A 25,487-nucleotide genomic window follows, 5' to 3' on the forward strand; every position below is an offset into this window, starting at 1 on the left:
ACATGTCCTCCTGATAGTGCAATTGCCAGCAGTGAGGCAGCCCTGAGCCCCCCACCATGGGGCAGAGGATGAGGAGGAGGATGGAGAGCTCTGCTGATGGGGCCTTCTTGCTGTGGATCACAATGAGGTGCTCGTGGTGAGCCAGCATATCACTTCCTTCTCCAGCTGCTTCAGTTGTGGTTGTACCAGTGACTATGATAAAGGGGACCCATCTCAGAGGCCCCTGGTCCCCATTATGGGAAGGGTTGAGGGCTGGTCCCAGAGTGGTCCCTAGTCTCTTACAGGTGATGCTCAGGCCTCCCCCGGACCAGGCAGTGTGTGAATGCCTGCTTGCAGCAAGCAGTCACTCTGCATGCAGGAGCTCCCTGCGCAGAGATGCTAGCAACAGAAATAATGCAGCAAAATCACAGCTCCCTCAGTCTTCCTGGCACTTGAAAGCATCTCAAGAGCTTAAAAAGCTGCAAGATGCTCTCATTCCCATCCTTTCCCTGATATCCTTGCTGCTCACTGCTCACTTTGGGGGGGGGGGGGGGGAACGACGATGTGCAGCACTTTCCCAGGCACACGGTACCAACTTGAGCACGGCGAATCCTGCCCGCGCCATGCAGCAGGGAGGCTGCGTGCTGCCCGCCGGAGCGGGGCTGCGGGTGACTCATCTCCATGCAGTATGCAATTACCACGGCAAGAGCAGGGCCCTGCTGTTCTGCACAGGTATCTGTGTCAGCCAGGGCTATTTCCAGCTCGCTCCGCACTCCCGGCTCCTTGGAGAGGTAAGGAATACAGCCGCCTCGCTCCTCTGCCTGCAGCGAGGACGGGCATGATATTCTCATGAGCACAGAGCCAGGGGGTTGGATGTTGCATCCAAACATCCCAATTGCACAGTGCGGGGAGGAGGGAGTGGTGTGGATTTAAGGGCACACACACATAGTCCAAACGGGGGCACCAGGAGATGCAGCGAGGCTGCACAGCTCCCGCTGACACCAGCTGAGCGCCAGGCAAGGAGAATTTAGAGCTGTTATTATTAGCGATGCTGGTAGCGCTGGAAAGGAGGCAGCAGAGATAGGATAAAGCAGAGTTTGGAAAATGCTGTGGCCTGGAAATGGAGGGGGGAGACCAGGATAAAAGGAGCAAAGCAGTGTGCGGCAGCACTTTCTCCCTTGATGGAGCGGATCACTGCAAGCTCTGTGGGGCAGCATCTCTGTCTCCCAGTCTGTGCATGCAGCGTGCACCATCCTCCATCAAGCTGCTCAGCCAAACCACACTCAGAGAGTGAGGTTTTTGATTCCCAAAATGTTTGCCTGGGACTTTGCTCATTACTCTTCCCTCTGGTCGCTGTGAGCAGGAAGTGGGGAAAGCTTAGGCATTGAGTGCTGTCTGGATGAGCTCCAAGCGAAGGGCTACAACCTTCCAGCCACAAGCCTCGTCCTGCAGGCTGTGATACGAGGGAAGCTTGCATATGTGACACCAATGTGCCTGGGCCACTCTGTGCCCATGCAGAGTGGTGCAGTGATGACATTGCTGAAGCCCCAGGGACAGCCTAGACCCTATATCAGGGTACACCATGTGCCCTGTTTAATTACCCTGGCGATGAGCGAGTTCATCACCCTGCTGGGCACACTGGAGGCAGGCAAGGACGATAACGGTTGAAGGAGGGATGGATACAGAGCCAGGGGCTGGGAGGGCTCCACGCACATGCCCACCAAAGCCTGGCTTGGGGCGAGCATGAGGCTGCAGTCAGACCTCCCTCCAGTGTGGGTTGTGTCCCCTGAGGACAAGCCACCGGGCTGCAAGTGGCACTGAGAGCCTCCATCCTTCCCACACTTCCTTGGCAGAGCCCCCGACATGGGAGAACTGCTACAGTTTTTATGTTGGAAACATCCCATGAATCACTCCTAGGGCCTCCTCCCCGGCCTCTGTCACAGTTTGCTGCCCCGGTGCCAGCTTCGCTTTAAAAGCATTATTTATGTCTAATAAAAGCTGAGCTAAGCAGCAGCATTGTCGGGATGGTAAAAATAAACCTGCAGTGGTTGTCACAGCTGCCGGCATTCCCGGGAATGTGGGGCTGGCAGAACCCCCTCCAGCCTGCACTGCCACACGGGCAGAGGAGGAAACACCCGGCAGTGCGTGGATGTGCAAGGGAAGGCAGTGCCTGCTGGGGGTTAATACACAGGGGCACTTCTTGTTACTTCCTAAATGTTTAAGAGCCTTCATTTAATTTATTGCATGCATAAATGAGCAAATATGACATAAACAATGTTGGGAAGGAGTTTGTTAAAGCCTCTTCATCAAAAGAACTATGTGCTATTAAAATATCTATGTTGCAGTGCACTGATACCACATTAGCAACAGCAATAAGAAACGCTGTTTGTCCAGATGAAACTACATTTCCAGGGCATGGACCTGGCAGCATCGAGGCGGTGCAGGGCTGAGACCATAAACCACGGTGCATGGCGACATCTCTGCTTGCCTGGGGAGCCGTGGTGCATCACAGGGCAGTGTTCCATGTCCCAGGCTTGCAGCCAAGCTGGGATCTTCACACCCAGGTTGTCCCTGGAAAAGTCCAGCCCTGCAGCAGTGTCCCACCAGGCAGGGGAGCGGGAAGTGAGCAGGAAGCATGCAGGAAGCAAGCGGGAAGCATGCAGGAATCATGCAGGAAGCAAGGAGGAAGCAAGCAGGAAGCAAGCAGGAAGCACGCAGGAAGCAAGCAGGAAGCATGCCCTGCTCATTTCCTGAGCATCTTTTCTTCCCCTGCTATTCCTTCTGTCAGATGGGAGTAAAGCTTTGCCTGAGGTCCCAGGGATAACCCATCCCAGCTCCATGCCACTGCAGCTCTGGCCATCTCCATGGCTGGACAAGGGCAGGATGCTGCTCCAGGGCTCCTCTCAAGCTCAGTTTCTCCCCAGGTTTTCCAAACCAGCCCTGTTTGCAGGCACGGGCCCTGTTTCGGCTGTGTTTGAATGCTGCCTGGCCAAAGCAGAGAGCAGCCACGGCTGGGACAAAACAAAACCAGCATTCATGGGCGGTCATTTAAATTCCCAGCAGCTGATCCCTCCCGGTACGCTCATGCCCGCCCTCCTTTGCTGTCCACAGGCACTGTCCTGGGCTTTTTCCGTGGGTGATAGAGGAGCGAGTCTTCCAGCAAGTTCAAGACAGCCAGCATCCCTCCTTCTCCTTGTCCTGCCTCCTAAAACTAAGTGGTCACCTCCAGGGGAAAGGTACATGGGGGCTGCTCCTTGCTTGTGGGGGGCTAAACCCAGTGGCTTCACACTGGGTTTCAACCCCCCATGATGCCTCCTCCCTGCCTGGTGCAGTGGGTCATGCAGGGCTGCCTGGATCCTCAGCCTCACATGCTTGGCCCCTGCACTGGTTACTGGTGCCCCCCCCCCCACCTCATTCCCATTTCCCGGTTCATTCCCATGTCCCCATGGTGGTCCCTCACGCCCTGAGGCTGAGCCATGCCGCAGGGTCATCCACGCAGCCCACACCACATGGCTCCATGGAACATGGCCCCTGTGCCAAAGGACACTCAGCTCCTGGGGCAGGGCTGCAGGCAGCCATGCACCCCCGGACACCCCATAAACCCATTGTGATGGGTTTGGGGCTTTGGTGCAGCCACGGGACCCCAGCAGGAGCCGAGCGGTGCCTTGGGGCTCCTCGTGCGCTCACATGAGCAGGCAATTGCTGGCGCGTGTCCTGCTGTGGTTGTTTAACCCCAGCCCTGCTTTCCCACGCGGCTGCCGGCATGAGGGAGCAGGCAGCAGCACGCCGGGCACCGCTGCGGTTCTCCAGCCGGAGACAGGCAGCCGCTGGGGAGAGCTGGTGGTGAAACGCTGCCTGCAGCCCCAGTGCAGCTGCGGGCAAGGGTGAGCTTAAGGGCCTCAGTCCGGTTCCCGTTCCCATGGCGGAAAGAAGTCACAGATCAGCACGGAGCGGCTGGGATGGAGTGAGCGAGCTGCAACCACGTGGAAGGCACAACATGCTGGGGATGTGCCCATCCCTGGGCAGAGGGTGCTGCACTGGCAGCAAGGATGGGTGCTGCAGAGGGAGGAGAGGGACACGTTGCTCCTGCTGGGTGTGCACAGCATGCCCAAGCCTGGGTGGGAATGCTGCAGTGGTGTCATGTAGCTGCAGCCCGTCAGCAGGGCATGTGGCTGTGCCATCCCGGCTGGAGAGCTGTATCCACAGCAAGCGCATGGGGTGCTGCAGGGCAAGCTGAGCTCCATGAGGTGGGTGCCGGTGTCTCACTCCTGCCCCTGTGACCTGTATGGGGCTGGAGCAGACGTATGGCTATGGGAAGGCTGGAGGAGGGAAGACGCCACTTAAAGCCCCGAGGAACGAGGGCTCTGATTTCAAAAGCTGAAGTGAGGGTTTTGATCTGTATTTGCTCAGTGAGTTAATGGCTTTATTTCTGATTTGATGCTCTTGTCTCTGATGACTCAGGCACGAAAAGGGAGAGCAGATATGAGCAAAGAGGCCCGGGCAGAGGGATGCTGGTGGCTGCTCAGTGCCCAAAGTCCCCCAGCATGGATCCCTTCCAGGAGATTTCAGAAATGCTGTCAGCAATGGGAGTGGGACTGCAGGCACAGAAGGGCAGCAGCGTGGGGAGGTGAAAGGAGAAGCAGCCATCCCCGATAAGAGATGGCCCTGCCTCATTATGGCTATGGCAGTTGCATTAACAGGAGAGCTAGGTATGATACAGCCCAGATCGTGCTGTACTGCCCTGTCCCTCTGACCTCGTCCTCTTCAGAGAGGAATAAACCTCTCTGATGGGAGGAGAGGAAACCTCCTCCTTCCCCTGACACCTCCAGCAGGAACCTGTGTCTGCCTATCCCTTGCCCCAGCCTGGGGTCATTAATCAGTCCCAGAGCAGCCCAGCCCCTCCTGCCTGCATTTCTCCATCACGAGAAACAAACAGATGTGTTTAGCCTGAATTATCTGGTTTAGATTGGGAGGGCAATCCCAATCTCACTGCACCCTGTTCCCCCCCGAGCCTAAACAAAAAGCTGTACAAAACACACATTTTCTTTGGTGAGGTTTCTCCTCTCCCCCATCACTTGCTTCCAAGTTCATCAAGCCCTGCAGAGACGTGAGCAGAGCTCTGCAGCTGGAGGGCTAACATCTCAGCTCTTCCAAATAAATAGAAAATGACCCAGTTTCTTTATTTTTCTCTTTTCCCACAGTTCAAACACCCAAAAGATGAGGCTGTAAGTGGAAGCCACAAATAGATTTCATGAGGTGGGAGATGAAGCTGGGGAAACATCTCAGATACAGTGGCAGCACATCCTCCCCGGGGCTAGCTTTGGGTCTGACCCCAGCTCAAGTGCCACGTTGCCTACCAAGTGCTTAGGAAAGCTGTCACTCCCTGTCCAAGCCCAAAGGCTCTGCTGCTCTCTGCCCACAGGCACAGTGGAGTTTGGACCAGGCAAGGTCTGGGCCCGGCTGTTGCAGGTGGGATGTTGTTTCGTTGGTCTGGTGCTCCAAGGAACATCTCAATGCCATGGTACAGCTTCACAGCTCCAGGCTCTGCTGGCAGTGCATCTGCATGCACCTCAGCTTCTAGCAGGGAATGGCTTAGAGTGCAGGAGCCCCTCTCTCCCTAGTTTGCTTGAATGATGCCAAGGGGGCTCATATGGTCCCTGCACCCCTTGGGGACCAGGCTCTTCCGAGGCAGGGTGGGAACCTCCCCAGGAATGCTCCCATCAGCTTTTCTCCAAGTGTTGAGGTGAGCAGCAGAAAGTGCCCAGCCTCCCACTATTCCTATCACGTCCCATCTGGAGACAGAAATCTGCCTGCTGGCTTCACAATTAAAATTGAAATGATTTGATTATGGGGCTTCATTAGTAAAAAACAAACACCAGACAGCCTTCCCCCATCCGCGCCCAGCCGCTCCTCCCCGGGGCTGTTTGAGGTAAATCCCAGCCAGGATGCGGGCTGGGCACACAAAGGGGGTTCGTGCCTGTAGCTTGTAGCTATAGCTGGGTGCAGCCCAAAGGAGGCAAACTTTAGACTCACAAATCACCTCTTTCAAGCAGAGATGTCTCAGATTGACGGTAGGTGGACTGCTGCCTGACAGTGAGTGTAGCGATGGCTCCGGCAGCAGCAGGAGGTTTCCCACACTCACAGACCGTACTGGGGGGGTCCCACAGCTCTTGGGGCTTCTGATTCACACTTTGACTCCCTTCCCTTCACCCTGTCTTTGCCACGGGGCCATTTGCACCTTCACACCAACCTGGACTTGCCTTTGCCAGGTCTGTTTCCCCTTCCTGCAGCTGGCTCATCCTTCAGGGAAGGGCTGAGCCAGCATGGAGCAGGCTGCCTGCGGTGTGTGCAGATGCTCGAGCCCCTGAAGCTGCGGCAGTTCTGGGGGAAGTAATTCAATTAACACTCGGGGCATTGGGAACAGGCTGTGCAGGCTGGGAGAGGAGGAATGCTGATGAAGGAGGGCTTGGGAATGCTGCTGGGTTAGAGTGCTGCTCGCCCCGCTGCTCCCGGAGCCTGGTTTTCTCTAGCAGATGGGATGGCTCTGGGCAGTGGGGAGGTGAGGTGGGAATTAAGCAGCCTTTCTGCCTCCAGTGCATGATGCAAGGGGAGAACTTTGGAATGGCTCCTGATGCTGAATTGGTGGCCTCTGTTCCAGCAAAGGGCTGCCTTCGGGGTCTCCCCAGAGCCACAGTAGGGCCATGCTTCTGGTGAGCAGCCAGCATGGCTTGGAGCTGGCTGAGAGTAAGCCAAGGTGCCTGCAGAGCACAGCCCAGGCTGTCTGGGGCTCAGGAGCACCTTTAGCCCTCCCTGTACAGTGAGGGAAACCCGGGCATGGAACTGCAGGGCTGGAGGCTGTAGCCACAGGGCTCAGGCTGGCTCAGGAGCAGGATCAGCAATGGCAGCTCTGGCTGTGGAAGGGGATGATGGAGAGCCTGGTGGCACACATGGATCACACACACAGCTTTTCCCTGGGGCATCTGCTTGTGTTCGTCTGCTCTCACACAGGGACATGAGCAGAGGTGAACTCCAGAGCCCCAGTGCCAAAAATGTCTCAAGGCAGAGCTGTCTTTGCAGCCTTGGGGGGCACTAGCCCCCCCAAAGATGCTCCAAGGGTTGTGTTTGGGATGACTTTGCAGGCATGTGTTTGGGAAGCGGCTGCAGTCTCAAGTACTGCTGCAACAACCAGGTGCAGCCACCCTGGGGACGCAGGCACAAGGGCTGTGAGAGCTGTGGCCATGGTGTCTGTGCACTGACAGCAGGGTTTGGATGTGGGGATGTGCTCTGCCAGTGGTGGTGAGCTGCAGGCGGGGGCACAGCGGGGTTAGTCCCCCCTGCCTTGGCAAGTGGCAGCGCTAACAGCATTGTTCTCTTACCCAGGCGTGCCCTGTGGGCTAAATCTTTAACTAGATCAAGGGTTTAACTCTATGAGTGGCTGGAAAAACGTGGCACCGTTTCCTTGGGGCAAAGTATCTTGATCCCTGCAGAGATCCCAAAGGAGGTTTCTTTGCCTTGGCCCCACACAGCAGCTCACTGGCACTCAGGTCCGGGCCTTCGGCACAGGGACCTGCAAGATGCTCTGGGGCAGGGAGCACCCCATGCACAGATTGGGCTCCCAGATGGCCCCGTCTGCCCCCCCAGCCAGTGTTTGCACAGACCCAGGCACTCCGGCATGGTGCCAGCATTGAGAAACTGGCACTATCCCTTGTACCTGGGCAGGGATTGCCCTTGCAGAGGGAGCACAGGAGGAAAGACAGTGCCAGAGCAGAGACTTCTGTGTCCCCTCGAGGGGAGCCTCCCCGCTGGCACCACAGTCCCTGTCCCCCTTACCCCCCCCCCCCCCCCCCCCAGCTTCCTAGCCCTGGAAAGCCTTCCACAGCCCAGAGCAGGATGATGGATGGCTGCTATTAAGGCTGCAGAACAGTTCCTGTGCACATCCAGGTGGCTCAGGAGCAATTAGTCACCCACCAGCAGGGGAGAGCCTCGTTATCCCTCTGTCCCTGCCAAGGTGGGAGCCCTTCACCATCCAGGTGGGGGTCTGAGGTGCTCCTGGCACAGCCAGAGGGAGCCCCGTCTCCTTGCGGGCTGTATCTGATGGGCATGTTCCCCACCAGTCCTTCCTGGGAAAGGGCAGGGCTCTGGCAACAGCCAGAGGGCAGGATTCAGACCTGAGCTGATCCCTGCACCCCAGGGCATCTGTTTTAGGGTAAGGAAGAGGGTTGGCAGCCCCCAGCCCCATAGCAGAGATTTAACCCTGTTAAGGGTGATGCATCCCATGGGGTGGGTGCAGTGAAGGGGCTGACGAGAAGGAGGAGAGGGATGCCAGGCACAGCTCTAGCCAGGGGCTCATCTGGCAGTACCACGACAGCAGGGACATTGGCACCAGCCGGCAGCCGGCTGGGAAGGGGGGGCCGTAATGACGGTCCATCTCAGCAAAGGTAGCAGAGCATGAAAGCAATTTCACACTTTATTAGACAATTCAGGTGCCGGCTGCGCAAGCCTGGAGCGAGCACTGCTGCTCACACTGATGCATCTGCTCCGCAGCCCCATGGCTGCTCTCAGTGGGGCTCAGCCCTCCTTCAGGCCATGCAGCACCATACTGATCACGGCTGGCAGCACAGTGAGCAGGGCAGGCTGCTGGGGGCTGCTTCTCATGGGCCATGCTGTTCTCAGGCACAGACGGGTGCTTGGGAACAGTAGAGGTGAACTGGAGCACCATGCCTGCAAGCACGGCCCTGTTTGGCTGGCGGAGCCCTTCAGCTCCTGCTGGGCTCCCCCTGATCCCCTCCTTCCCTGCGCTCTGCATCCCTGCTGCACCCCTATTCCCCTTCCCTGCAGTGAGGGCACGGGTCTGGGTTTGCGGCTTCTCTTGCAGTCACTTTCCTTTCAGACCTGGGTGCCCCAGCAGACCCAATGGGCACATTGACACCAGAGCACAACCATCCTCCTGCAGTCCATGTGTCTCCATCTGGAGATGTGCTTTGCAGCTCCACACCCTGCCCACGACTGGTGCTATGTCCCCAGAGACCAGCATGCCCAGCAGGGCAGGGGGAGCCGAGTGTGAGCTGCCACCTTCCTGCTCGCCGGGCTGGCGCCCTGCACCGCAGGGACATGGCCGTGCTCTATCACACCCCGCAGGTGGATGCTATCCAAGTGCCTGCATGTCCAGGATATGAATCAGCCAGGACAGGAGGGCAGCAGCAGCTCCTGGACAACCCGAGCTGCTGGCACACTGCTCCTGCAGCCAGGCTGTGCTTTCTCCAGGCCCCGTGTGGGTCAATGGGCAGGTTGCAGGCAGCAGCACCCGGCTCTGCTGCCACCTTACAGACCAGCCCCAGGCATTGGCATGCCCTCAGCATGGGATGCGTTTCCCACCCCCTGCAGGGCTCCTCTCCCGTGCTGCCAAGCCACGGCACAGCGGCACCCGATGCCTCACCTTGACCTGACCTCCCGGCGAGGACCTGTCCCTGCCTGGCTGTCCCCCCGTGCCCCCAGCTAAAAGCATGTTCCACCAGGCCAGCCAGAGCATTCCTCCAGGGAGAGCCTGTCCTCACCGGCTATTTAAAGGCGCACTTGTGCTCTTTATCCCCCTCTTGTTTAGGCTGGAAGAGCCCCATACCCTCCTGTAAGAAGGCACTTCCAGGCATGGGGCAGCAGCAGGTGCAATAAGATTGGGTGAAATCGTGGGAGAAGTGAGGGATGCCAGCATTCCAAGTCCTGCAGCCAAGCACTAGGCCACGGGCTGAGGTTTTACCCCATGGGGAAAATCCCAGGGCCATCGAGATCAGCAGCAGGACCAGTGGGTACAGCAGAGGCCAGCTCACCCCTTCGGGTCCAAAGACTAAAGGAGCCGCATTAGCTCATTTCCCTCCTAGTGGGGACATCCACAGCCACTGCGGGGACCTCGGGGTAGGCAGGACACCAGTGCCACCGCCGCTGGGCAGGGTGCTAGTGCGGGCTGGCTCAGCACTTCACTACAGAGCCTCTTGGCACCTCGGCTGCACCCAGCTTGGGGCACAACCGCGTTATCTGGCGCTGGGCAGCCAGCCGGCGCCTGACACAAGCATCCTGTCCCCAGTGTGCTGCCACCTCCTGCGGAGCCTGGTGTGTGGCTCACGTCCATCTCCTGGTGAATGTGCATGGGCTGTTTCCACCTTGCCCTTCATGTCTGTCAGCCCCAGCAAGCACTGATAGATGGACATGTGACAGGTAGAGCCTGCCCCAGGAGAGGCAGTGAGAGTCTGGGACACCTCACAATAGCCTGTACCCCCTGTGCCTGCTGCAGGCAGGGCAAAGAGCTCCTGGCCACACTGGCAGCACTGTCCATGCCTGCAGGGAGGGAAAGGGGAGCTGCTGTTTCAGAACACATGAAACCAGAGCCCTGATGAGTGGGATAGAGAGCACACAACCAGTTTTATAAGTCGCCTGTCAAGTCCTGCCCGCCCCACATCTCCTTCATGCAGGCAGATCAGTGCTCAGGCAGCCGCATTTTCTCAGCTCTCCTTGTCCCGTTTTCACCTTCCACCCTCCGGAGGGTCCCTGGCACCCGCGGCTGCAGAGCGGGACCTGCTCCAGCCGCTGCCTTCTACACCGGCACAGGGCTGATTGCACCTGCACTATGCAGGCAGGAAGGTGACCCGGGGAGAAATCTGACCTGAAGGGAGTTGATCAGGAACGGAAAAGCCTGCAGGAGCCATCAGCAGCGAGCTGGAGGTGCGAGCCTCAGAAACGCAGCCCCTGCGCAGCCGCCCTCGTCCCCAAAGCCCGCCCTCCTGTCCCAAGGAGCCCATCCAGACTAGGAGCATCCCCAGGCAATGTCCCTGCTCCAGCACTGCTGTCCCCTCCCACGTTTCCCATGGGTGAGCATTTCTGGGGGCTTTGCTGCCAGCCGGGCAGAAGTACCAAACCCCCAGCAGATAATGCCCCAGGACCCAGCAGGAGGGTGAGCCCCACAGGCAGCTCTGCCCAAAGCAGGCACCTGGACTCACGTGTGGGGTGCACAGCAAGAGCAGAGCAGCGCCTGGGGCCTGTCCCCACCTGCCTGGCACCCACCCTATCCCTCCCCACACAGTGCAAGCTCAGGCAAGGACATGGAGCTCTGCCCCTCTGCCCAGCCCACAGAGCAGCACCAGCACAGCCACCCTGCCGCCGGAGAGGGCCTGTGGGCAGCAGGCTTGCTGCTTAACTATGGGAGCCGGCATGCCAGCGCTCGCCAGCCAGCCCATGGCACCTTTGATGCAGGAATCCGTAGGAGCCCAAGGGCAGCAGGACAATGCCAGGCTGCTGCATCACCTGTGCCTCCTTGCCCCACTGCCCACGGGCAGTGAGAGGTGGGCAGTATGGCACCCTGGCTGGAGGGTTGCAACCAGGAGGCTCCCGAATTCCCCTCTGACACCGTGTCAGCACTACCGTGGACACAGCTCACTGCCCCGAGCCCCATCGGCACCGTGTTACAGCACAGCATCAAAGCCACAGGGAAAGAGAGGCACAGAGCTGTGACGCCTCAGGCAGTGTGGGAGGCGGTGCTGCCTTCATCCCCACACCGAGCCTTAGGTCAGGAACCCACACAAGCTGGTTCTCCCCAAAGCCTCTCCCGCAGATCCCGTGCTCCTCCACACGCCCCGTGTCGCACCGCTGGTGCGCGGCAGCCCCAGGGCCGCAGGAGCGCAGCGCTCAAACCCCTCCGCGGTCCCCGGCCGGCGGGCAGTGCTGCCACCTCGCGGCCGCGCAGGAACACGACCGGTCCCCACGCGAGGCCCGAGCCCCCCAACACGGTGCGGCGGAGCCACGGTCTGAGCTGTTGTAATGTCAGCGCAACGGTCACCGAACAGCATCTGGGGTTCACGGAACGCTTCTCATCACTACTGCTCGAAGCGCCTCCCAAACGGGTAGGCAGCATCATAGAACGGTTTGGGTTGGAAAGAAACTTAAGATCATCTAGTCCCAACCCCCTGCCACAGACAGGGACACCTTCCACCAGAGCAGGTTGCTCCAAGCCCCATCCAGCCTGGCCTTGAACGCTGCTAGGGATGAGGCAGCCACAGCTCTGGGCACCCTGTGCCAGCGCCTCAGCGCCCCCAAAGGGAAGAACTTCCTTATAGCTAACCTCAGTCTCCCCTGTTTGTTTGAACCCATCACCCTTTGTCCTATCGCTACAGTCCTGATGAAGGGTCCCTCTCTGGCACCCTTGTAGGCCCCCTTCAGATACTGGAAGGCTGCTATGAGGTCTCCATGCAGCCTTCTCCAGGCTGAACAGCCCCAACTTTCTCAGCCTATCTTCATACAGGAGGTGCTCCAGTCCCCTGATCATCCTCGTGGCCCTCCTCTGGACTTGCTCCAGCAGCTCCATGTCTTTCTTACATTGAGGACATCAGAACTGTACTCAGTGCTCCAAGTGGGGCCCTGCTGGGGTGGGAAACCAAGGCCAGGAGTGATGATGTGAAGGCTGTGCTGACAAAGGGACCACAGTAGCGCATTGGGGTGGGCACTCAGGCAGGTGCAGAGCCTGGTGAGGAGCAGCAGCTGTGTCTCCAGGGCTGCTTCACCTCAGTCTCTGCACTCACATCAGCACTGTCCCAAGACCCTCTTTCCAAGAGCCTCAGTTGCTCCCCACTGGGCTGAAGACCCCTCTGCAGCGCTGCACCCTTTGCAGCTCCATCCTGACCTAACTGGGGACAAGGACAGCACTGTCTCCTCTTCCCGAGGGACCTGTCACTGACATGGATTTCAGCAACCCCCTGGTAAACACCAGCCACCTGCCCTCACTCTGTGCTGCTTCCCTTTGTGCAAACACACATGGGACACGGCACCCTCACGCCTACCCATCAAAAACTGCCTCCCAACCGCCATCCCTCACACCCGTGTCCCCTGGGCCCTATTCTGCCAGCTCCTTCCCACCATCTTCCCAGCCAGGGGTCACCCCCCTCCAGCATCTCCCTCGACGAGTCCTCAGGTGCCAGGCAGACCGCTCTCATCCAGTGAAGCCCATGCCCTTGGGTGCTCACACAGGCAAGCTCCAGCCCGTGGGCTCCTGCACGGGGACGGTCACCAGGTAGCTGGAGGGCACGTAGCCCCTCTGGCCATTCACCTCCACCAGGCTCCACTCCTTGCTCCCCTTCTTGTCGTGCGGCTCCAGCACCACCACGGGCTGCCCTGCCTGGAGGGTCACCTCCTGCGGGCTCCTGGCTGCGAAGGAGAAGCCAGCGACTACCTGCAAAAGGCAGGGGAAGGAGGGAGGAAGCCCTTGCAGGACATGAAGGGGAAAGGACAGACATGGCAGGAGGCCACTCCTGAGAGGGCAGCACAGCAGTGCCATGGATGCAGGGACACTGGGGACCACATCAAGCACAGCTCTGTCCATCCTCAGGCCCCAACAGGGCAGACACCAGCCTCGCAGGGCACACAGTGTCAGGCTGTGACCCTGTCCTGCTTGGCACATGGCTGCACATGAAGCAGGTTCACCTTCCCACCTACCCCCTGCACACACAAGGGTTCGTATGAAGCTGGTGGGGTTGCTAGGAATGGTCCCCACTCTTACCTGGTAGGTTGGGGTAAAGGTGGGCACTTGAGGCCTGGGAGCTGCAGGTGATGCAAATGAATGTCTCCTTCTCTCTGTGCTGCTCTCAAGGGTCAGCATCTGCATCCCAGGCTGCTGGCTTTGTGCTGGGCAGTAGGGCTGGAGTTTTCCAGCAGGCACAAACCCTCGGGGACCTGGAGAATAAACACACCCAGAGGTCATGGGGCCCTGCTGAGGATATCCAGCAGCAAACCCCCCCCCGAAAGGGATTTCAAGATGTTGCTGTGTGCATGGGATTCTCAATTCTCCTTTCCCAGCCATTACACTTCATAACAAGAGTGCTCTTCGGGGAATGAATGGGGAAACCTGAACTTCACTGCTAATGGCTATGGGCGTAACTGGCAAGGCAAAGGTGGTTTCGGGCTGAGCAAGCCCTGGAGGGGAAGACCCAGGGGGAAATGGCCCACTGTTTCATCCAAGATGAAGAGGTGATTTGGGTTTGATTTCTGACCCTGGTGCCAAGGTGGGGAGAGGCTCCCCATAGCGCTCACAGTACCTCCAGCATCCACCAGCCATCTGTTCGTGTTCCCCTTGGTGTCCACACTCTGCAGCAGAGCTACAACCTGTCCTCTTTGCAAGGTCAGGTCCAAGTCTCTGCTGCCACTGATGTTGCTTGTCACTTGGTAAAGCTTGTCTGGGCCGTGCTTGCTCACAAGGGAAAGGACCTTCCGCTCCTCAGCAGGGTTCAGAGGCTGGTGGGGAGCAAGAGACACAGAAGCACCCGATGAGACAGAGGCATTTACACGTGCTCTGCTTTCTGCAAGATCACAGGTTGAGAGGTTAGAGGGGAAACTCCTTCGCATGAAGCTCTACTTCAGGGTTTGGAGATGTGTCCAAAACCAGAAGAGCTGAGACAGTGGTTGTGGAGTCCCCCCCATGCCACTTTCTGAGCCAGATGTTACGCACCGGGAAGCCACAGCCCTTCCTCTTTATCCATGTGGCCTGAGCCATCCCCTTCCCAGCTCCTACCTGCGCCACAGGGCTTGGTGTGACCGTGTCAAACGTCTGTTGGAAAGCGTGGAGCTGAGCACCAGACTGCTGCAGGGCATCCTCCACCATCTTCCAGAAACTGGGCAGGGGCATGCGGCCATGGGGCATCTGTGGAGACAGACTGAGATCAGAGAGGGCCCAGCAGGGGAAGAGCTGATGGTAGGATCAAGAGAAATGGAGCAAAGGGGCAAGAAAGTGAGAGAACAGACCTGGCGACTAAAGATGCACCTTGCATCTAGGATCAAAGCTGCTCCTCTCTAGCTTTGAGCCACCTTTCCTGGGCAGGACCATCACACATGGGGCTCTTGGGGTGGCCCCAGCTCACCAGAGCAGTCCTTGAGTCCTGCTACCCTGCCCTGAGGCCACAGCCCTTCCCTCTTTATAAATGGAGATGGGTAGATGTAGCTCCAGGGTAGATGTCTGCAGCATGAGCATCCCAGACTGACCAAGAGCAATCCAACCTCACAACCAGGTGTCTATGAAAGCTGCCTCCATGTGGCTGCATCTTGTTCTTGTCTTAATCATGGGTTAGGCCAGGGCCATGCTCTACCCCAGGGCTGTGCACTGGCCTGACCCACTGCAATTGCAAATGTCAGTCTCAAAGAGTACTTTGCGGTGGGGAGACATCTCCCAGTGGATAAGGTGAAGGGATGCTCTTTTGTTTGTCCAGGAGCTGTCTCTCTCCTCCTTGCCTTCCCAGCACAGAGCTCTCAGGAGCTCAGAGTTAACACTGATCTCTCAGGCAGCACATCAATAAATTAACAGTGGTGCCCTCTAAGAGAAAGCAGGACAGCTCCTGGCAGGGAAGAAGAGAAAATTTGGCTTCTCCCAACCAAAGGAGAGGAGAGATCCCTACAGATGCTAGGGGAGGACCTGTATGTCTGCTTGAGTGGGCTTGGGCTACAGCAAATCAGTGCCCTGATGTCCAAGTGATGTCCCAAGCCTGAAGCAGTGGGTTTGGCTCAGCATGCGTGCCAGTTTGGGCACACACGCAGAGGGGTCACCCTCACCTGCTCCAGCTCCTTTTCTGCCTGGTGCAGGACCTCGGCAGCCAAGTCCCACTGCAGGGCGCTGAGGGAGCGCAGGATCTGCCCCAGGAGCTGCAGGGCAGCCTGGTTGAACGTCGGCAGCTCGGCCACGAGCAGCGCGTTGATGGCGAGGTAGGTGTTCATGGCGGCCTCCTCGTCGTACGTCACGCTGCCCACCTCGCTCCTTCGCTCCTGGATCTCCTCGTAGTCCAGCAGCTTGTCCAGGCGCTTCTTCACCAGCTGCTGCGGCCCCACCAGCATGTCTGAGAGGCTGCACAGGGGCTGGCACACCAGCTTGTCCAGTCGCTGCTTCTGTGGGGCGAGAGAATACACGTGTCGGTGTCAGCCCTGAGAGGGGACGGGCTGCCTGCATGAGGCTTGCTCTTACAGAGAAGAAAAGACCTGGGGACCTGTTGAAGGGCTTGTGTGGAGCGGGGAGCATCTGGGGCATCCTCCCTCAAGGCACACAGGACTCCAACTAAACCAAGCCCCGGTAGAGAGCAGTTATGCATGTTATGCATATCCATGATTCCAAACTTGTTACCCCACACAGCTACCCTCCCTCCCTGTGCTGGTGCTCCCTAGGGATGCTGGCACCCAGATGTGGGGCCCAGGCTGTCCTGCTACACTCCTCACTGCTTGGAAAACTTCCCCAATGGCATTCAGGGGGACAGCCACCACCCAACAGGGAGTCCTGAACAACCAAGCAGTGGTAGTAGGAAACAGAGGGTCTTCAGCCCTCAAACATAAGGCATGATGTCCACAAAGCATGGAGAGGTTGGATTTGGGAGCAGATGCCTTGTGTGAGCCAAATAAACTGTACCTCTGGGCTTCCCACCACTCTGTCCTCCACTGCAGCCCTACCTGCATGTCCAGCCATCAACATGTCAGGGTCCTGAATGCACAAACAGCCTTTAATAGCCCAAACCAGCCTCACCTGGGGCCTCCACCCTGCTCACAACCCATTTAAAGGTCTCCTGCTTCTCCTTGTTATTGCTCTGAATGTGTTGGGGTTTGTGTCTTAGCTAAACTTTGCATCCCTGCTGTAGGTAGCTTAGCTGTTGGATGAACCCATCAGCTGGATGTTACAGCTTGTCTCCAGCCCTGGATGGGCTTTAATGCTTCTAGCCATGTCTCTGGCTCTGCCTCCTCTTTCCTGGATGGATGCTGGACCTGGTTCTTTACTTCATGTATCTGAGGCTGCTGATGGTCCTTTTGCCTGGCTCTGCCTGCAGTGTTCAGCCCCCAGGGGAGTGTGCCTGTTGGTGAGGACACTGCTTGCTCTGGGATCCCCCTCAGCTCTTGGCTGCCCTACCTACCCTGGCGGGAGGCATGAGAGCAGTGCCTGGCAGAAGGAGCACTCACAAACTCTGGGAGAGCAGTGCAGTGGAGGTGTTGTGCAAAGCTGCGGTACTGCTGCGCAGGTCCCTCGGTGAGCTCCAGCTCATGCTGGTGTGGGGTGGGCAACAGGAAAGCCTGAAAGGGAGAAAGATGTCAGAGGTGACCTGCAGAGTCTGCCACCACTGACTAACCTGTCTATAAGCTGGCCCTGTGCTCCCAAAGACATGATAATACCCCTGTCTGGGTGCTCTGCAGCCCAGTGGGATGGATGCTCTTGTGCTACTCCTGTTTGCAAGAGAGGGAACATGCTAGGGTGTTAACAAACATCTCTGCTCAAGGAGGGGTCATACATTTCTAAGTACCTGCTCAAGTTACTCCTACCCCAACAAGGTGGCCAAGGCTGCCCTGTGGCCCCAGGCAGCCTGCCCCAGATTGGTGTTGCCTGGTGCTTTGGTGTTTGGGTTTGGTGTTCCAGCAGCTCTGGAGCTTCTTGTATTTGTGAACAAAACCTTCTCCCTGCCTCTGCAATGAGAGTGAGACTGGTGGGAAAGAAAACCGGCCAGGGATGGTTTAGAGGAGACCTCAGCTTTGAGAGGCTTTGCTCTAGTATTAACCCTGGGCAGCAGCCTCCTTCCTGCCTCTCCTGCTACTGAAGCAGGTGATTTCGGAGGGGAAGTCTGTCATCAGGCCTATCTGGGGACATTTCTGCCTTATACCTGTTATTAACACAGCAATTCCCCAGCTGAACAACACTTGGCCTTTTCAGCTATTTACCACCTTGGAATAATGGTCATTTTAAGGACAGGTTATCCTCAAATGACACCCAGCTCAGACTGCATTGACGAAGCCTCATTTTGTTTTAAGCTCCCCTGGACGTGAGCAATCCTTGGATGTTGTGCAAGTTGCTAGCACAACAGCCCCCTTCAGCTAAGAGATGCAAGTCCCTGAACATCCCAAACTGCTATGAGCTTCCACAGGGCTTGAAAGTATTCTGTGACCCCAAGAATCAGGCCTGAGGACTGAAAGGGGCCAAGCCCCTGCAAATGGTCAAGGGTTTACCTCTAAATGGCCCAGGTAGGATGCCACATTCTCCTTCAGTGTGGTCACGGCAGACACCACGCACTGGAACTTCTCTTCCAGGTCATCATATTCCTTGTCCCGAGTCTGCAAGGCAAGGGACAGCTTAGCATCAGCGTAGGCAGGCCAGGTGATGCCTTGACAGAGAGGATGCCCTTCACAGAATACCAACAGAAACAGCATCTTGCCTGAAGCTCACAGTGCTGGGGATAAGCAGGGGAGACCCCAAGAGGGTCCAGGAATCTGAAAAAGGCTGCGATCTATTTGTGCTCAGGATGCAGCTAGAAACAAAGCTTCTGGTGTGGTGCTGCTGGAGAACACTGGGGTGTCTTTCCTTTTGCTGGGGTGCCCAAAGATCCCTTTGGAGGGCAAACTGTTCCCCTGCAATGCCTTGAAGCGGGGAGGGAGGTGTGTACTTGCATCCCTCCCACCCTTGCTTGGGATGAGGGACCGGGAGCACTGCTCCAAATGGAACTGTAGCTCCCATGCCAGCACCGGCCACCGGGTGTCAGCATCGGCCACCCCACCCTGCTCCGCTCTCCCGACCCGCTGGAGAGGCCCCGGGGGCAACCCGAGGAGAGGCAGCGGGTCCGTGGGTGCAGGGCTGCCCACCTTGGCCACGATGCCGGCCTCGTGCATGAAGAGCCGGCTCAGCCGCGAGGTCTTCTTGGCGATGGAGTGCGTGTTGAGGCGCGCGAAGCGGTCCCGCAGCGTCAGGTGCTCGGCCTTGTTGTATTTGGTTGCTGCCCCGGGTCGGGCACACGAGGTGAGAGGAGGAAAGGTCAGAAAAGGAAACTTCAGGGCAGCAGCGTCAGCAGCCTGAGCGGGCAATGAGGCCCCGAGCTGACAAATCGTGATCAACGGGATAAGCACAGCCCACATCAAAGAAGGGAAGCCCCGGGGGAAGTACAAGGGAAACCAAAAAGAAGAATAAGCTCCTGTTTGTGGGGAGCCTGACTTCTATCCCAAGGGCACGACTGTTCCTTCCCATTCCCATCTCTGGCAATGCAGACACACTGGTTTTGTGCCCACTCCTCCCCACCACCCTGCTCCTGCAGCCTTTGGGTCTTGCCCAGCTTGGCATCTGCAGGACCAGAGCAGTGCTGGCTGCTGCCTGCACCACACCGGGAGCTGCCTGCACTAGCCTGTGGCTCCACAGGCAGGATGGGTGGAGAGCAGGAGAGGCCTGAACTGATTCAAGTAGGAATTAGTGCAACACCAAGGGGAGACAACTGGGACTGGGCTGGGGCTGCCCAGACACTGTGCCCCCTGCCTGCACCGTGCACCAACCACTCACCCACTTCCTTGCGCCGCTTGTACTCATTGATGTTGGTGTTCACCTGGGCCATGGCACGGATGGCTGCCTCCAGCGCCGAGTACACGCTGGTGTTGGGGGGGGTGTTCTCAAGGATCTTCCCCAGCAGCAGCGGGTATTTGGTGACCCTCTGCACCGGCATCACCAGGAAGAAGCTGAGGTCCGATGCACTCGTGTGAGGCCTGATGGAGAGGGGATCGCTCAGGGTTGGCATTGAGGGCTGCTCCCTGCTCTGCTGTTCCCACAGCTTCTCTGTGAGCATTCCAGGGGGAAAGCAGCACCTCTCCAGCTGCAGGGAAGCTTTGCTGCCTTCGACCCATAGGCAAGCTGTGCCCAGCAGCCAGGGGGGGTTCTGGCTGTGAACTCTGCTCCCTGCCAGCTGCTGGCAGGGGATGCCATCAGTGCCAGCCCCAGGCAGTGCTCTGCCTCCCTAAACAGTGCTGTGCTTGTCTAGCTGGGAGGCACAGGATGGGAGCTTGCTCCAGAGGCAATGGGGAGGGAGGGTGTGGGTAAAGTGCAGGCAGGCTGCAGGCAGGACAAGCCTGCTACCTGCACGCAAGGCATAGCTCATTTGGGAGTTGTACCCCCTGTGCCCTGAAACAGAGCAGCAGATCCCAGCAGCTCCTCTGAGGTCATTCCTGCTTCCCCTGTCCTACTCTCTGATGGTGTTTGTGACTCCTCTAATAGTTCAGGAGGGGTTTGGCAGGTCTCCTAGGGCCAGCCTGTCCCTCTGGTTAAGCTGGGGGACATGTGTCCTCTGTGGGCACAGCCTCTTGGACTGTGGAGCAGGCAGGAGATCTGGGTGCCACCCCATCCCTTAGTTTGGAGTCCACCATAAAAGCCCACCAACCTGGCAAGTGGCCCCAAGAATGCAGGACAGGCTGCCAGGGACTGCACCAGGCAGGGCCAAAAAGGCAATGGCCATGGAATCAGACTCGGCCTGGTGGCATGTGCCCATGCAGCAGCTTGTCCAGACAGAAGGAGGGCAAGGCCAGTAGGTAAAACAGGGAGAGGGAAGCGGTGGCCTCAGCAGCAGGTACCTACACTGTTGCGTTCAGAGTGTCCAGGATCTCCTCCTGCAGCCTGGGGTCCTTGCGGTAGGTCTCCACCAGCAGGAGGGCATGCTCATAGCTAGCACAGTAGATCTTGTAGGTGGTCTCCATCTCTTCCTTGAACTCCTGGAACAGTGTGCCTGGGGATGGAGAGTGAGGTAGGAGAGGATGGTCCTTTCCTGTGGCCTCAGGGAAAGGCAGAGGGTTCTCCCCAACCTGCTGGGAGAGTGAAGCTGGCAGAGCAATGCCAAATAGTACAGGTCAGCTCTCGTGCTGTACCACTTACTGATGCAGAACAGCTGCTCATGCTCACTGGTGGCTGTGGTCGTGCCCTCAAGACCCTTCAGAAACCGTCTGGACATGTGCAGGATGTCATCAGTGTTAGAGAAGAGTCCTTCCAGGTCAAGGTCAGGCAGCTGAAGGGAACAGAGGTGCCCCAAGGTAAGCTAAATACATCAAGTAGAGGTGGACCACGTGTTCTGGAGGCACTCATGCCCTCCTGAGCACTTACGTCCTTCCAGCTGCCCCACATGACACTCAAGGAGCTGGAGCGATGCTCTGTTTCAGGAGCACTGGGGACGCTGAGACCTGCCTGTGCTCGTGAGTGGGGCAATGAGGCCTCTTCATGTTACAGATGCAGGGTTAAAGCCACAGGATGGCTGTACTGGGTCTGACCCAATGTCCATCCAACCCAAGAGCTTAGTTGACTGAGGGAGACCAGGAAGGTAGAAGGTGAGCATGTGGCTACCTCCCTGCAGTGATTTTGGACATCTTGGAGCTCTCAATAGGTTCATGCTGCAGTCCCCAGCCCCTGGATAGGGGGATGCATCCTGCCTCACCTGCTTCTTCTGGAGGTGTGCTCGGATGTCCAACACGCAGAGCTGGATGTTGTGGACGTAGCTGGCTTCAGTGGTGATGAGCTCCTCCACGGCCAGCCGTTGGCTTAGCTCCATCCTGTCGCAGGGCATCACCTCCTCATAGACACCCTCTTCAGCCTCAGCTGCATCCTCAGCATCAGGCTCTGCCCTGGGGTCACTTGCCATCTTGGCAGGACACTCTGCAGGAGGCAGAGGGGGTTAGGGACAGGCCACACAAAGGCAGCCCCAGGACCAGCGCTCCAGTGACCAACCCAGCTCAGTGCCCATGCTCCCTTCCCTGTGCTGGGGGCACCCCACAGCACATCCCCAGGGACACTCAAGCCGTCCACATGCGCTTACAGGCAGGTTATGGATGACACTGCAAACCCACAAACCACGAAGTGCTGCAGGCCAGGAGCAGGCTGGCTGTGGAGAGCAAGCACCCACATGAGACAGGCAGGGACTTGCCACACACACATGCCCAAGCTCCAGCAACCACATGCAGGGCCAGAGTGCAGGCAAGGGGAGCCCCATTGCAGGCAGAGGCCTGGCAGCATTCACCCCGCACTGGGACTATGCAGGGCTGCTCCCCAAGGCACAGTGGTATTTGCAACCTCTGCTCCCACTCCTTGCTCCTAGGGCAAGCTGTTCCCTCCCTGCCGTGGCTGCCTGCGCCTGGCACCTTGCCTTGCCTTGCCTTCAACAGTCCTATTCAAAGTACAAAGAGTGTTTCTGCAGTGCTTGAACAAAAGATGTTTCTGTGGCAGGCAGAGATGGTTTAACAGTGATGAGGATGGGGGAAGAAGCTACAGGCGCCTCTGCCAGGAGCACTCCCAGTCCCTGGTGCACAGTGCCTGTGCCCTGCCCAGCACAGCCTGCTCCCTGCTCCCCTCTGCCTGCAGAGAGCGTGGAAAATTGGAGTTGATTCATTCCATTTCCTTCTCCGGGAACATCCTATGCTGTAACCAGTACTGAGGAGGATGGAGCAGCTCCCAGAGCACCACAGATAGTGCTCGATGTCAAGCAGGAGGCCTTGAGAGACAGGCATGGCGCAGCCCACACCAGTGCAGAGCACAGCTTGGCTGGACCCAGACCCCAGCCAGGACCAGCAGGGATGGATGCTGCCAGGCCGCCTGCCCGTGGAGGCTGCGGGGGAGTACAGAGTGAAGGCAGGGCCGAGGTGGCTTGGCAGGATAAAAGCGAGATGGCAGAGGCAGCAGCACAGGGAGGGCAGCTCTGCCTCTGCCTTCTGCCTTCTGCCTTCTGCCAGCTGCCCAGCCAGTGCCAGGCCGGGACACAACAGGTTCCTGCTTCAGAGGCTGCAGCCCCGGGCACCTGCAGTGGGAGCAGAGGGGCTGGCAGGACATCCTGAGCCTGGAAAAGGGTTCAGCTATCAAGCGGGCACTGGGCAGGATGAATGGCCCCTCCTGGCACATGTGCACTGCTACACTGGAGGAGAGCTGGGCTTGGCACAGCAAGCCAAAATGCCTGTGATGAGGTATGGGACCTCTGCCTGCCTTCCAGGGGCATGATCCCCTGCCAGCTGTCATCCCTGCCCTCTGCACATTTGGCTGCCACCCCTGCCTGTGGCAAGGCATCGGCTGCTATGGGACATGGGGAGTGGGAGACGCCTTCCTGAGTGATTTTGGGTGCTTCCGAGGTGTCCAGGCAGAAGGATACCCATCAAGAACTGTTGGACAAGCCCAGTGCCCTCTGCCTGGGGGTGACAGCAGAATCCTTGCTCAGAGGAAGGGCTGCAATGGAGGCATGTGGAGAGCCCTGGTGTGAGACATGCCTGAAGAGATGCCTGGCAGCATGCAGGCAATGGTGCGTCACTGGTCCCTGCACCAGCATCCCCCAGAGCATGCTACTGCTTTGGGGGTTGTCCCCAAGCTGGGGAAACCTCTTTCCCTCCCCTTACCCCCCTGGCCCGAAACATCAGAGGAACAGGAGAATAGGGCAAAAAGGAGCGTTTCTGCGCAGCGCTGGAGCAGGCAGAGAGAGGAGGCGCAGGTTTCCCCCCCCCCGGCTCTCCGCCCAGGCAGCTGCCTGCCTCTGATATGACACCGCTGCTCAGTGGCTCCGCGGATCCGCAGGGAAGGGACGCGGAGGCCCCGGTACTCTCATAGCGCCCGCAGCGCCGGCACCCCTTGCCCCGGTCACCCCGCACCCCGAAACCAGCGGCCCCGGCTCTTACCTGCGGAGGCGCCGGGGCTGGCGCCGGGGAGCCGGGCCCGGCCGCGGCCGCTCTACCGCCGCTGCTGCGTTAATGATCAACCCGCGGCGGGACCGGGGCAAGGCAGGAACCCCCCCCCCCCCCGAGCCCGCCGCCCGGCTCGGGCCCCGCCAGCGCGGTCAGATGAGCCGCGACGCGCTCCCTGCGCAAGCCCGGCTGCGGCGCGGGGGGGGGCTGGCACCGGGCGTTCGCCGCCTCCCGGCAGCCGAGCCCGCGGGAGAGGAGCTGGGAGAGGAGATGGGGACAGGAGCTGGGCAACCGCCGCCTGTCCCCAAGCGCCGTGCCCGGTCTGTGCTAACCCCCGGCACGGCAGCCGCGGACCCACCTTTCCGCCCCTCCACCCCCAAACCTTGGTGCTGCGCCAGTGCAGTGATATCCTGTGCTGCAGCTCCGGCTGGAGCGCAGGGGATGATGCACCAGCTCACCTGTCATAAATAAACAGGGGAAAGTCCTCTGGGGCTGCTTTTTGCTAAGGCTACAGTGGGCTGCTGCCTCAAGGGGAGCCCAGCTGGTGCGCTGGTTGCTCCCGCAGCCCATCCAGAAATGAACAGGATTCCCCCTGAGTTATCCCGTGGGGAATCCGGGATATGCCACAGCCCCCTCTGCCATCGCTTCCCAGCAGCTTAGCCATGGAAAAGGAGCAAACAGAAATGAAAATATGTAACTGAGGAAGTGGTTGCACGGGTTGGGCCATTGGGAGCTACTGGTTATTAGGCGTGAAGTTTTCTCGCTGGTGAGTGTTTGCATTGTTATAAACAACTATTAGAAGAGAGAAGCTGATCTGCTGCCAACTCCTGCCACTGGAGCTCAGCCACAGCGTGACCACAGGGAGGGGGTGGCGGCACATGGGGTTTCCAGGGTGACCCACAGTGTCCAAAAGCTGTCACTGCAAAAAGGACTTATGAGTCAGTGACTCACACAGGTCGCAGGTGGTGTCTGTGTCCATAGACAAACATCCCTGTGGCCAAGAAGAGCTCTCTGGCACAACACTTCCCTCTGGGTCCATTACGGGGGGAGGGAGCCAGGCCCCAAGGTGCAGGGTTGATGTGGGCTGGACAGGGCACATGGGGGCCTGCATGCATCTGCTTCACTGGCTCCCAGTGCTGAGGCCAGGAAGGCCAGCCTGCCCCACTGCCTTCCCTGCCTGCATCCCATCCTACCCACAGAGAGGCTGGGTGAGGCTTATGGGGCTGTGCCGAGGGGCCACAAGCTAAAAACATGAAATCTCACTCCCTCATCCCTGTGCTGGAGGGGTGCTGCAAGACACAAAGAGGAGCTGTGAGTGGATAATCTGGCCAGCAACAGCAGGAGGAGCCAGATGCGAAGAGGCAGAAGCGTTAATGCCCAGGCAGGTCTCTGGGGTAAAAGCCAATGCACAGCGATGTCCCCTGGCTGGGGTAAAGCCACCCCATGAGAATGGTTCCCAGGCTGACCCAGATCATATGGGCTTAGGGAGAGACGTGGCCATGGGAGAGATCCGCACGCAGCTGGTCAGCAAAGGCTTTACCTGGCCTTGGGGACACAGTTGTTGTCCTTCCTCCCTTGCACGTGGCAGTGGGGATTCAGTCCTCGCTCAGGCACTTTGTGAAGCAATGAAATGCCTGGCCAGGCAGCCTTCGGGCTGGCATCACACTGATGTCAGGAGTTGCGCAGCTCTGTCCTTGGGCAGGCACTCTCGCTGCTGTGTCCAACATAACCATCATCCCTCCAGGCACGTCACTGGTGCTTTGCTCCTACCAGCATCTTGCGGCTGATCACGCCAGGGCAGAACCCACACTCCAGTGGATGCTGACGGAGTCCTGACAGGGCAGTGCTCCCCCTCGGATGGTGTCCTCACGTCCTCACTCCCCAAGGCTGGCACAGCAGGCAGGATTCAGGCCACCCGCTCCGCCCCGGCCGGCTCACGTCACGGGTGTTGCCTTGGGCATATTTCCCATTCCAGTCCTGTTTTTCAGTCGCTGGATAACCTGCCCCCAGCGAGCTGCTCGCAGCCCCGTGGGGAGCGGCCGACACCTCCTTGTCCCCACTGCAAGCCG

At 58.6% G+C, this 25,487-nt stretch overlaps 1 protein-coding gene across 2 annotated transcripts; it reads right to left on the minus strand.

The window, feature by feature from the left end:
* Positions 1-12,415: 12,415 nt before the first annotated feature.
* ARHGEF37 (Rho guanine nucleotide exchange factor 37) lies at positions 12,416-25,283 on the minus strand. Of its 2 annotated transcripts, none has more exons than XM_061456626.1 (13): positions 25,189-25,283; positions 21,198-21,415; positions 20,645-20,774; positions 20,351-20,498; positions 19,289-19,488; positions 18,604-18,734; positions 17,974-18,078; positions 16,939-17,049; positions 15,556-15,885; positions 14,525-14,653; positions 14,052-14,247; positions 13,517-13,689; positions 12,416-13,189 (listed from the first exon to the last, which is right to left on the minus strand). In XM_061456626.1, exons 2-13 carry the CDS (start codon positions 21,399-21,401, stop codon positions 12,980-12,982), a joined length of 2,067 nt encoding a protein of 688 aa, XP_061312610.1. In that variant the 5' UTR covers positions 21,402-21,415; positions 25,189-25,283; the 3' UTR covers positions 12,416-12,979. The 2 variants fall into 2 exon arrangements, with proteins under 2 accessions (XP_061312610.1, XP_061312609.1); XM_061456625.1 differs by lacking the exon at positions 25,189-25,283 and adding an exon at positions 23,413-23,608.
* Between the last annotated feature and the right edge of the window lie 204 nt (positions 25,284-25,487).

The sequence above is a fragment of the Pezoporus flaviventris genome, unplaced genomic scaffold (genome assembly GCF_033815535.1).
Source record: "Pezoporus flaviventris isolate CSIRO_AGI_PZ_B2104156 unplaced genomic scaffold, CSIRO_AGI_Pfla_v1 ptg000023l, whole genome shotgun sequence".
NCBI classification, from domain to species: Eukaryota; Metazoa; Chordata; class Aves; order Psittaciformes; family Psittacidae; genus Pezoporus; species Pezoporus flaviventris.

What these genes read in the sequence shown, in the direction of transcription:
- ARHGEF37 (XM_061456626.1), bottom strand. Translation starts at nt 21,401, where the DNA reads ATGGCAAGTGACCCCAGGGCAGAGCCTGATGCTGAGGATGCAGCTGAG. An exon ending in CAAGCGGCGCAAGGAAGTGG is followed by an intron (nt 18,735 to 19,288) that starts GTGAGTGGTTGG and finishes GACCCGGGGCAG; the next exon opens with CAACCAAATACAACAAGGCC. An exon ending in CAGAAAAGGAGCTGGAGCAG is followed by an intron (nt 14,654 to 15,555) that starts GTGAGGGTGACC and finishes CTGTCTCCACAG; the next exon opens with ATGCCCCATGGCCGCATGCC.